The sequence below is a fragment of the Durio zibethinus genome, chromosome 13, assembly GCF_047325235.1.
Source record: "Durio zibethinus cultivar Kanyao isolate XHJ-2024 chromosome 13, ASM4732523v1, whole genome shotgun sequence".
Classification (NCBI taxonomy): Eukaryota; Viridiplantae; Streptophyta; class Magnoliopsida; order Malvales; family Malvaceae; genus Durio; species Durio zibethinus.
The window spans coordinates 1,569,338-1,582,708 of NC_143174.1; the positions used below are offsets into that span (position 1 = coordinate 1,569,338).

Consider the following 13,371-nt stretch of genomic DNA (forward strand, 5'->3'; position numbering starts at 1 on the left):
TTGACATCAAGCAACATGTTCAACACCTTTTTATCATATCTCAGTTTAAAGTAAACTGTCAAATATAGGATATTGAAATTGACTTTTCCATGTTTCTGAGAAAGGGTAATGGCATTTTTTTTTTCTTTTGCTCTTAAATAAAATTGCATGGAGAAGATTTGGGATCAAGGGATACAATGAAATGGCCAAATGGGTCAAATTGGGTTGTGACAAATGGTGTCATTCTATTCACAAGGGCCATAAAATGATTGAAGGGACAAGCCCTTTCTGTTAAACTTTTGGCTATTGCATGCTCAAGCCTCCATGACCAGTCACTGCAACCACACATCCAGTAGCTGCATTAGAAATTCACCACCTTACCTTTTTTAAAAATCTCCTTGAAGAACTGGAATCAACTGCCAATGGTTATAATTTAAAACCAATAATGATCATGGACAATAAGTAGTGTTTCCAAAGCTGGCATGCAAACGATCATCAAGGGTTCTGCCTGGTCTTTGTCGAACAGTTAGTTGGATGTAGGGACCATTTTTTGTTTCTTCCAAAATCATCTATTTTGATGAAACTCAGCATGTCTTGAAAGGATAGTTTACAGCTTTAAGCAATCTCCATGGGAAATAAACAATAAAGCTTGAAATGGCATCATATCTTTGATCTTTTCATTATCACCAACTACCCTAACAACCAATTTAACTACCTCTCCTAATATACAAATGAGCCATGATTTTGTATCTTTCATTGACATCTGAATCTGATAGTCCCTATTCATTTGGAGTCAATCATGGCCACAAATTCCTTTTCTTTGCCTAATACCACCCTAGCTACCAAGTGGGAACATAAAAATTGTACATTTTTTGTAGGGTAGAAACATAAAACTACTGTACTTTGAGTAGCCTAACAGCTTGAACCATCTTGAATTTTTCATATGTATTTAATTTTAAGGATAAATTGAAGATACCAAGGAAATTTTGGCACATGTGATTTTAGTTCTCTAATGGCTAAATGGGTGCAGCGTGTTGGTTTTCATTAAAAATTGTCAATAAATTAGCCTCAATGGGCCAAATTGGTACATGTTCAACAAACTTTACTGATGAATTAGCCCCAAGTTAGCTAAAAACTATTTACAATCCCAATCAGGATTTCAGGATCCAGCCCAAACTTTGATCCTGAAACTTGTACCAGGGTGTTCAAAACTCTACCTTTTTTTTTTTAGTTCACGAGAAATAAAAAGAAAAAGGACAAAAAAGATTTAAAAAGAAGTGAGAAGGTAAAAGAAAAACAATACAAAAGTATAGTGAGTTCTCACAAAAGATAAATTTAATTAACACATTTTTCTACTATACCACTATCCCATGATTGTGCATGAAAATGTTCGGTATTGGATACGAAAACGATTAGTATTAGTGCAAGTGGATAGTAAATTTGAAATGAATTGATGCTCTATCTCATAAATATACTTAAAGAAAAACCTTTATGCGTAAGAATATGGGAATAAAATGAACAGCCATTGTCCTGAAAATTCTAAGCCAAGTGCAATTGGAGAAGTAATTTGAATCGAAGATAAATAATTAAAGGAATGCCTTCTTTTCATCTTGTTGGAAAACAAATCCTCCCTAATACAATTGAAATATTATGGTTTCCCAAATTGTCAAAGCAGTATTATTTCCATCTAATACGTCGAAAATGAAGTTGAAGTTCGAATATTTTCCAAAGATCATGTACATGCACCTGCATCAACCGCAGAGATTAGAACATAGCTGTTGAGCCTGGGAAGGTCTTTCACCTGATAATGTATAGATGTTGCTTTTTCCATTGCTTATGCATGTCAAGTTCAGCTGATTCCCATATTGGATTGACTGCAATAAAATTAGTGAATAAATGAAAAATGCGTATATTTCAACCAATGAACAAAGTATAATATATAATCTATGAATATAGAGCCATATGCAGAATTATGGTGAACAAGAATAAATATTAGTTCAACCTAGTAATGCGTGCAAAAGAGCTGTTTGATACTCCAAAAGTTGTTGTTATACATTTTGTTTACGAGCATATACTAGCAAGTGCCTTAAGATCACTAGATAAGTGATTTTTTGGAAATATTTTCACGTTCAATATGGCAGTTGACTGTGAATGTGGTGATTCCCCATGCATTAAATTAAATATTTTTATAATAAAAAATTCCAACAAGTGCACTCGTTGATCATTTTAGAAAGACCCTTTATAAGAATGAATTGAGATATTGTGATGCTTCAATCTGATTGTGAATGAACAAAAGTTATGAAACAAAATTCATAAGGCACCGGTAAACAGAAGGAGCAGCACCACTCACCTCGCAATACGCTTGCTGTGATTTGCAGCTCCACAATGAAGTCGGGATGCAACTCATATAATGACACCAAGAACAGTGGTCATTCAAGTTGACCCCCCGAAGGAGCAGAACTAGGCCAACAGTGTATCTGAAAAAATATGATACTTGTGTTAAGATAACATGTCTAATTATACCTAGCTCACATTAACTTGTGTTATGCCTCAATCAATGCACATCAGCAAAAGTATATTAATCTCCCAGTTGTTCATACATAGAAACATTGGGTTATGGGTGTAATTATTGACGAGACCAAATGATCAGTCACAGAAATCGAGTAGCTTGAGAGAAGAATCAGTTTAAATATCATTCATGTACATTTAGAAGGCAATAGCCTGTTTTGATCATGAAGATGCATAATTTTATTTTTCATATACAAAGTTTCTTGAATTGAAACATAAAAGGATTCCATGTACTTACCCAACAATCAATAGTATCAGAGAGATGACCCACAGGACATACTGGTATGGCTTGTGTTTAGGTTTGCGAGAGGCTGCAATATATCCTGGAGGAACATGTTTCTCACTAACATATCCAAACTGGGGACGAATTAGAAACACAAATCCAAGGAGAAATCCAGAAAGAAATCCCCCGATATGAGCAAAGTTATCCACATGGGGGAGGATTCCCATGGCTAGATTTATTACGATAATCAAAATGAGAGTCAACAGTGCCGCTAACTGCACATAGAAAACTGAGACTGTAAGATAATTTGCTCACAGATGTAACAAACTCTGAAGAATGAAATATCAGTGCAATCTTGCATGCCTTATTTGCATATATTGTCCAGTTTGTGATGAGTTCCGAAAGCATGCTTCCTAATAAACCAAAAAGTGCACCAGATGCGCCAACTGATATACCAGTCTGAATAAAAAGGGATGACATCAAACTCCCACCAAAACCAGCAATTAGATAAACCAACCCAATTCTCACTGCAGAAAGATACCAAAGAGGAATTAGAATTTAATACCTTTTAACTAGAAAAATAACTTTTCAGTAGGTAAATGGAAAGCAATTCCAAAAACAAGTTCAAAGGTTCTTTCCCATTCTTCTCTACCCACTATCCTAAAAGAATGCTGATATCAAAAGAAGGAAAGGGCACTTAGAAAGTTTCTAACCCATCATGGCAGTAATGTTTTGCAGGTCAACAGTATCCCAGAATGCAAAACAGCAGCAGAATAATTGATGCTATAGTTGAGCAGAATAACCAAAGATAAAAACCCTTAAGAAGCACTGCATCGCAGACAGATTTTGTGCTACCGTGCTTAAATTAAGCACCGCTAACTGCTATCAACAAACCCTTGTCTAAGCATATTAAAGTCCAAACTCATATGAAACACACATTTAACCACTAGCCCAGGATTTGACCTTTATCAACCACTGCAGAAAGTCCCTTAAACCGATAGACAGCTGAGCAGACTCTTTGTGGTATGGTTTTGTAATCTAGGTTTCTTCAAGCCGTCCTTCATTTCTAAAATTATGCACTGTGATCCCACACAAATTAACTGCAATAATAAGCCAACTCAGGTATGCGCTTGCCATCATGTTGTTGAATTTAATTTTTAAAGGACTTGCAAAGCTAATTAACTCAGACAAATAAAGATAAAACAGCTCTGTAGAGAGATATTTCCAAGGCCTGATATGACTACTCAATACTTTACACAAATATTGCAAAAGAAATAAATAATAACTAGCCATACTCTGACATATGAGGATCTAAGGACAATGAATTAATCTTATGACCAACTTAGCATGGGAACTTGGAAAGCAATTAGTCGTAGAAATGTAGCTTACTCAAATCTCAATTTTGTAAAAAACAACAATTACATTATGTAGTAAATAGTCAGTCTTAAGCAGTAAATGCCCATACAGATTGATGTCATCTACGGTAACAAAGTTTAAGCTGGGAATAAGAAGCATACCAAACCCAAATTCCTGCTCAAGCCCAATTCCAATGAATACGAGACTCAACATATTGGCAAGTATGTGGAAAACCCCAGCATGCAACCATATACAAGATATCAGGCGCCATGCCTGATGTCTATGGACAACTTTAGACACTTCTAGAGCACCCATTGTCTCTAATCTGATGAAACGAAAACATATCAGGACAGGCCAGACATGAACTTGTATTTAGCATCTATAACAATACAATACAGAGATATTTTCCTAAATAAAATTGTAGATAAGCCAAATGCAGAGAAGACTTTGAAAAACATTTTTCAGAAAAGCAGCCTTCATACAGATACTCAAAAGCTTCAGGGTATAGAGAAAGAGACATTATCTTAAGAATTTTTAATTATTATATACTCTTCCCAGAAGACATCTAAAGCAGAAAGTGTAAAAACTGGCCATAAATTTCTTTCTAAAAGTCGATATAATAAATGAAGACTAACCATAGATTTCAAATATCGATCTGTATAAATCAAGCTGTGTCTATTTTGTGGAATTGACAGCCAGATCAGGCAGTCCAAATTTCGAATTGTTTACTTATTACTTTAAATTTCCCGAAATCATTCTCTAGAAGCTAAATTAATGATCATTCCAGCACAATAAATTTCAGAAGTTTCCATAAAACTGCTTTTCTGTGAGTTAACTTTACACATTCCACCTTATGATCATGATTTCATCTGCTACCTTATCAACCTTAAACCAACAAAATATGCAATGGAACCCACCGGCAAAATAAAGAACAAAAAAACAGAAGTAAATGTGGCAGCCAAGTTTACCAATCCAAAGTTTCTGTCAAACAAAGAAATGATCCCGAAGATTCCTATAAAGCTTATATTTTTCTAAAAGACATAATAAAAGAAGATACATTTATGCATTGAGAAAGAGAGACTTACGTAGAAGAAGAAGGGCCAAGGAGAGGGTTCTCTTTCAATGGCTGAAAAGAGAATCTTCCCAAGAACCCTGCCACACAAGAAACCGAGTTCTTGGGGCAATCATTAATGAACATGGTTATTACAAAAACGACTATATTAGCCAAAACAAAGCCTGGAACAATCCAAGGCACCCACTTTTTAAGCGGCTTAAAATCAATCAACCCTTGCCTTTGCTGTCCTTGCCTCAGCCCCTGCTCTTGCTGCTGCTGCTGCCGCAGCCCCCGTTCATCAGGCAGCGGCGATGACGTGGATGACAGTGGTGCTGATGATGCTGACGTGGCATGTCCTACTCCCACAGGATGCACCAAATTGTCTCCCCTCCTTGGATTCATCACCTTGATTTCAATCCCAGAATCCATCCCAATCTAAAAAACCCAAACAATTCAAAAAAACATCAGAGCCAAAGAGAGAAAATACATGGGTTTTTTGTTGTCCTTTTTCACTCTTTCAGGGGTACTTGTGTTTGGTTTTTAGTTAAGGAATAAACCAAAGACAAGAAAAAAACACATGGAGGGCTTCCCAATGTGCAAATAAATTAACGTTGTTCTAATATTTTGGAATGAGAATGAATATGTTTTATTTTTTTCAAGGCTTGCCTGGTTTTCTAATATCACACGATTCTCTCTCCTCTTTCTATCTCTGTGTTTAGAGTGCATATAAATTCTCTTATAGCTGATAATTAAATAAACGTGATATGATATAAAAATAATATAATTTAAAATTTTAATAAAAATAATAAATAAATTTAATAAAATAAAACATATATATTTTATTTTTATTAATTTATTCATAATTTTTATATAAAATATAATATAAATATATAAATATTTTATATGATATAAATATATAAATTATCAAATTTAATTTTAATTACTTTTTTTTATTTTTATGAGGTTTTTTTTTTTTTGGTGCTCTCCTATTTTAGTGCTTTTTGGTGGTTTTGAAACTGTTCATAGGTTAGTTTCAGGCTTTTAAGTTTTCATGTGATTTTTTTTTTGTTTTGCTTGAACCATATTAAATAAAAATATCATTTATAATGAGGAATTTTGTTTTATTTAAATATGGATAGAAAGGAAGGATTTATTAAAAAAAAATCATTAGTATGTTTTGAGTAGGTAATTACACAAACTATTACAAAAATAAAGCATTGCTTAAACATGTACACGTGTAACGTGCAAATAATGAAGTATTTAATTTTTTTTTTTTCTAAAAAGTAACCATTGGCCAAAGGATTCTTTGGCACACGTTTGAGGACTTTGTTTGTTGATGTTGGATTTCATTTTGTAATCTTAGGATTTTATATTCCTATTATTCGATTAAAAAATCATTGCATATAATATAATGCCATATGATTTTATTGTTTTATTAGGACCAAATAAAATAATTTGGCAAAATGATTGTTCTTAAATTGATTTTATATCGTGGCAACTAATTAACTGCTATATTAAGTCATTAATTTTCTTTTTATATTAGTTTAATAATATTGAAATCAGTTTTAAAATTTTAGATTTTGAATTCGAATTCTAATTATAATTTAAAAATATATAGATAATTATGATCATTGTGATAAGGATAAAAAAAAAAAAAAGAAAACTAAAAACTCGATTTAAAATTATGATATATGATTCAAATTGAAATGATTTTTTTATTTTTATTCAATTTAGATTAACATGAAATATGAAATATATATATTAAATTCAAATAAGATTTTGGATCAAAAAATAAAAATAATAGAATCGAATCAAATTATATATTTTTATTAATTTATATATATTTTTAAATTTTCATTAAATAAAAATAATTATTTTTATACTTAAATCTATTTTAATATATTAAAAATTATATTAAAAAAAATTAAAAAATATAAAATTTAAATTTAAAAAACCGAAGAATCAATCAAATTGGTAGAATTTAATTCAAATTGGATCATATGAAAATTTGATTCAAATTTAGATAAGATATTAAAACTTATAATTTTATGCATTATCTAAAAAATCAAATCAAATCCAATTTAATCTAAACTATTTTCATCTCTACGTTATAATAAAAAAATTTAATACTTTAAGAATAAATTATATGAACGTGGGCAAAGTAAAGAACTTTTTATAGTTAAAATCATGGACACCTAAAAAAATAAAAAGTTAATACTTTATAATCAGGTGGAAATAAATTATGTTTTGATTTAGCTATGACTATGGTGGGGAATATGTGCTTGGATTTTTCTCTACGATATTGATATCGACAAGAAAAAACAAAAGGAAACCGGAAAGATGAAGAAAGCATAACTTTGAACCCGTCCTAATAAATTGAATGGATATTTTATATAAGAAATAATGGGTCCGTTTTGTTCGTGATGTTGTGAAACGATCCCATGTTCGGCATTTGTTGGGACATTGTTCTTTTGGGGTTTTAATTTATGAATCTTAACAACAGATTCAAGACAAAAACATCCAAAGCAAACGGTGATAACTAGACAAAAAAAAAAAAAATGGAAATAAACAAGTGCTTGGTGTTGGTGGCTCTTTGAATTTTTCTCCTACACAATGATAATCTTTGGTTTTTTTTTTTTTTTCTTGATTGTTAATTTTTTCTTTAGGATAAGGACTTGTTAATGGTGTTTTCGGGTTTCTTAGCTAGAATGAAGTGAGGTAAGGTTAAAGAGAAGATAATTAAAACTTGTTAAAAAATATTGTTAGGAGCATTGGAGTTGTTGCTTTAGGATACGTTTTAATACTCAAGTTTATGGTTTATCTTAAATAAAATAAAGAATGAGAAGGATAAAGTTGGTGAAGTATGCACAAGAAACTTTAGAGAGTGAGAATCTTGAGTGTGTAAGGTTATTCTTACATATCCGATCATCTTTTACTTTATATATGAGACCAATGAACGATGATAATTGATAATTGATAAAATTTTTATATAAAATTTAAAAAAAAATCATATAAATAAATGTGAATTATATTTAATGATTATAAATAAATAAATATTGTATTTAATAATTTTAAATAAATTAAATATTAAGTAATTAATTCTAAAATGACCTCTTAATTAGATGTCAAGTAAAATGTTGGACGAGTCTATTTCTTATCAAGAGACGAGCCATTTTCTTGAAAATAGATCACATAGTACTCTGGACATACCTAATCTGGACCGCCTCAAGATATGGCTACATTGATCAAGCATTGACTAAGTTGACCATGGACCGCGTAAAAGGGCGTAACAGGACTAAAGAGTGTGAAGAAGATGTTATTGACAAGCACTTGAACCTGATTGATAAGCCCAAAGGATTGAAGGCTAAGCATTAGTTTTCAAATGGGACCCTTCGCCTTGCCAAAATCGGCATGTTTGATTTAAGTCTAATTTAAGTCTAAAGTCGTCGGCAGGCTAAGCATTTAAGGAGAAAGTCTTCGAGGGCATATCCCATCCTCAAAGTAGATAATATGTTATAATAAATACATGTCAATAATTTTGTATTAACAATTGCATCAATAAAGTGTAATTTACTATTAAATATTAGTAGAGTAAAATTTACAAGCAAATGCTATGTGCTAATGTCACTGGTCGAGACTTAAGCTCCGAACTCGCGTGATTTTGAAACTCTTGTATTCATTCATTCGACGTCTCAGATCAACTTATCTACTACGGTTCACACTCTTATGAGGTATTATCCACTCTGATATCTTGACCTCACAATTTTATCTTATAAAAAGTATCTCACGAGATGGTGTAAATCTTTTTATATTTTAGTAAATTTTTTTTTATATTCGACGTGAGATTCAAGACTCTTCTTTAAATCTGTGACACTAAAATCTAACTCTATCAATGGAAATGATGAAGCAATGAAGTAAGGGAAGGTCATCTAGCAATAAGTGTGAGAAAAAAATCAAAAAAATTGAAAACTAATTTGTAATCATATTGTTTAATTTTATTCGAATTAATTCATTTTATTTATTTTGGATCAATATCAGATATTAAATATATTATATTTAGATCAAATTTTAAATCAATATGTGAAAAAATAGAATCAAATAGAATTATATATTTTTATTAATTTATATATATTTTAAATTTTTATAAAATAAAATAATTATTTTATATATAAATTTATTTAAATACATTAAAATTTTTATTTAAATAATATATAAAAATAAAATTTCAAAACTGACGAATAAATTGTGATTTGTATAAAATCAATTTAAAAAAAGATCTATTTAAATTTAAATCAAATTTTAAAAATTTATAATACTATATATTTTTTAAAAAATCAAATTGATAAATTCAATCCGATGGATTATCACTCTATTCACCTGTAAAACTGGTTTTTGACTGACAAAGATACAGTGCATCATACCCCAAATTTGGGGCCATCAAATTTAGATTCTACGCTCCTGTACGGCAACTTGGGCCAATTAATCCCCCAACTCCAAGGTTTTATAGTTCGCATAACGGCGGCTCCAATATCTTCCTCTTCTTCCTTATTGGACAGAGGACACTACTATTATTATATAAGTTGGGCTAGGCAGCCTGAGTTCATCTGCTTGAATTTTCCTTCTATTTTTAACAGATAAAGCAGAAAAATATGAGAAATCATGAAGAAGCGCAAGCCATTAAGCATGGGAAAATATTGCAAAAAAAAATGCTGATTTTGTATCAGCAAATGTCATTCCAATCTAAAAATTGATATCCAATTGGTTTACAATTTCATTTTTTTAATGCATATTTGAATTTTTATATATAGAAATTTTCCTTTAATAACATTTAATTCTATGCACCAAAATCTTGAATGGTTCAAAAATCTTCCATTCTCTCACATTTTCCCTAGCAAAGATTCTTGCATTGATTTTCAAGCAAACCCTGCATGAGCATGACTTTCCAGATTCATTTACCCTCTTAGCCTTCTTTTCTTTTCCGTGTTTACAATCTCTTCACTTCGTAAATTCTATGTGAATAAAAACGCTTCTGCATGAAACATATAACTATGAGCAGTGAAGCGTTAATAGAGAAACCAATGAGTCGAAAATACCCAATCCTGGTACATTGTTTTGATCTCTCTTCTCTTATGGTCACATTGTTTTACTTGTATTCTTCATCTATTACTTTTAGCAAGAAGGGAGATAGTTTCTTGGGCAACAATCATACGGGTTTTGTATATTCATCCGAGTCTTTTCATGATGTAGCTAAAGAAGAAACAGATGAGTCTACTGATGTTATTCATATTGGTGATAATAATGAGGTAGAGGCCAATAATGATATAGAGAGAGTAGAAACATGCTAAGTTCTATGTTGATGGGGCTAAACATATAGATCAGGTATTGGGTGTGGACAAAGATTTGGAAGCCGGCAACCAAACAGTGGCCGAAGAGAATGAAACTGAATCTGCTGAGACAATCACTGGCAAAGAAAATGAAGATGAATTAAGTAATGAAGTGGTTAATATCAGGGATGAGGATAAACCTATTGATTCATCTTCCATGGAAGAAAAAGGAAGAAATGGCCAAACAAAAAGGAACTGAAAATGTTTTCGAATTACAAAGAGAAGAGAATGCCGAGGATCAACCTGTTGACTCACTTCCCATTGTCAAAAGCAGAAGGGAAAAGGCCAAGCGTCCCAGGAAAAGAAACAGGAATAAACCTGCTGATTCATCTCCTCCCATGGAGAAAAGAATAGAGAACGTTACAGTGGAACCAAGAAGAGAAAATGTGGTAAAAACTGAATCTGATTCATCTTCCTGTTCTGGACGGTACGTAGATATTCATAATCTCCCCAGAAAATTAACTATGGACTGTTAAAAATTTATTTCGCGTTTAATAAATATTTAATTTTTTTAGTTTTATATTCAAATTAGATTCAATTGATTTTAAGTTGGATATTTAACGTAATGTCAAAGTCAATTTTTTTTATTATTTTTTTCAAATCTATCACGTGATAGATTTTTTTTATTTTTATCTACATATGAACCTATTAAAATAGATTATCCCACATTTTATAGTCTTATATATTCAGGTCGATCTCTCAATTTATTATTAATTAGTTTTAAGTTGGATGCTTAATATAGTATAAGTGTTAGAATTTTTTTTTTGTTATTCTTTTCAAATTTATCATGTGAGAGATTTTTTTTCATTTTTGCCTACATGTAATGAAAATTTGTTAAAGTGAGTTATCTTACATTTAATAATCTATAATCTTATATTCAGATTATATCCCTCCACTTACAATCAATTGATTTTAAATTAAATGTAATATGATATTAGAGCCATATTTTTCTTAAATTATTTTTTTTAAATTTGTCAAGGTTTTTTTTATTTTCGCTTGCCATTGTCAAATCGGTTACGTGGTAAGTTTTTTTCATTTTCATTTAAAAGTTATGAGATTTGTTAAAGTGAATTATCCCACGTCTTATAATCTTATATTAAAGTTTGATCTCTCTATTTAATGTAAACTAATTTTAAATTAAATGCTTAATATGGACAACGTGTAAGTGCGCATCAAACCTTGGCCTAGGTGCCTTTCTTCCAAGTAATGATCTGCTTTATTCAAGAACAGGCTGGTTTGCTACAAACCAATTCCTATTAGAAGTCATTTTCCACAGCAGACAGTATAAGTGCTTAACGAAAGATCCATCGGTAGCTTCAGTGATCTATGTTCCTTATTATGCTGGCCTTGATGTTGGTCGCTACCTTTGGGATCCTGATGGGTTTATGAGAGACTATGATGCCCTTAATCTTGTCAAGTGGCTTGCAGCAAGACCTGAATGGAAAAAAATGTGGTTTAGAGACCATTTCTTGGTTGCAGGAAGAATTAAATAGGATTTCAGGAGAGACCACAAAAATGAGTCTGATTGGGGCAATGAGCTTTTGAATTTTTCTGAATCAAGGAACATGATGTTGGTAATTGAGTCAAGTCCATGGAACAACAATGATTTTGCGATACCATGTCCTACATATTTTCATTCTTCAAGAGACGATGATGTGTTTCAATGGCAGAACAGAATGAGATGACAAAAAAGGCAATTCTTTTTCTCTTTTGCGAGTGCACGAAGGCCTAATCTCCATGAATCTATCCGCAACGAAATTATTGATAAGTGCCTAGCTTCAAGAAGGAAATGCAGGTTCCTGGAATGTGATAAAAGCCAGAAATGCCACAAGCCAGTTTTTTTGATGAAGTTGTTTAAAAGTTCTTTCTTCTGTCTACAACTTCCAGGCGATTCCTACACCAGGAGGTCAATATTTGATTCAATCTTGGCTGGTTGCATTCCAGTTTTCTTCCAACCAGGATCAGCTTATGTTCAATATATATGGCATTTTCCCAAGGATTATACTAAATACTCGGTGCTGATACGGGCAAATGATGTGAAATCTGGGAAAGCCAACATTGAAAGAATATTGCAAGGAATCCCAAGAGGAAGAAGAGTAGCTATGAGGGAGGGAGATTATAAAGCTGATTCCAAAGATGATATATACAGATCCCTCATCAAGATTGGAGTCAACTGAAGATGCATTTGATCTCACAGTTAAAGGAGTTCTTGACAGAATTGAGACAGTTAGGAACCAAATGAGAGATAGGAAAGAAGTGAATTCTGAATTTGATGAAGAAGAGTCTTGGAAGTATTTCACATTTGGGAAACTTGGGGTCCATGAATGGGATCCTTTCTTTTCAAGCAAACTTAGGAAACTTGGCGCATGAATCTTGAAAGTATTTTCATAGGGGAAATTGAGGGAGCTCCAAGAAAGTGATCCAACTTTTCCTTTTAATCTAACAATCAGGAAATTTCTTTGAATTATTGTAAATAGTAGTACCAATTTAGAAAATGTACTCATTGAAGATTATTGTTATCTACAGACTCCAGTCTTTTCTCCTTGATTGATGCATGACTCTGAATTTGTTCTTTCTTTTGGCGGAAACTAAAATCCAGAACCAATCACAAAAATGGAAACATATAAACCCAAATCCCCAATTTTCCAAATTAAATCATTCAAAATTTTGTTTAATCCTTTTCGTGGCCACAAAATCAGTTCCAGTTTCCACATGCCAAATGTTCGCTTTGTCAAGGCAGTTGTAATAGCAGCCACTTTTTTTTTTTTGGTTTTTTGGTTCACGGCCGGTACGTGCCACAACATTAG

General features: G+C 31.9%; 1 protein-coding gene and 1 pseudogene across 1 annotated transcript; one reads left to right on the forward strand and one right to left on the reverse strand.

Annotated features, from left to right (window-relative positions):
- Positions 1 to 1,542: 1,542 nt before the first annotated feature.
- On the reverse strand, positions 1,543 to 5,884 carry LOC111303639 (RHOMBOID-like protein 1). Its single transcript, XM_022900040.2, has 6 exons — positions 5,212 to 5,884; positions 4,288 to 4,451; positions 3,134 to 3,297; positions 2,786 to 3,045; positions 2,330 to 2,456; positions 1,543 to 1,853 (listed from the first exon to the last, which is right to left on the reverse strand). The coding sequence occupies exons 1-6, from the start codon at positions 5,607 to 5,609 to the stop codon at positions 1,731 to 1,733; spliced, it is 1,236 nt and encodes a 411-aa protein (XP_022755775.1). The 5' UTR covers positions 5,610 to 5,884; the 3' UTR covers positions 1,543 to 1,730.
- Positions 5,885 to 10,228: 4,344 nt separating this feature from the next.
- On the forward strand, positions 10,229 to 12,947 carry LOC111302654 (putative xyloglucan galactosyltransferase GT11; annotated as a pseudogene).
- Positions 12,948 to 13,371: the final 424 nt, after the last annotated feature.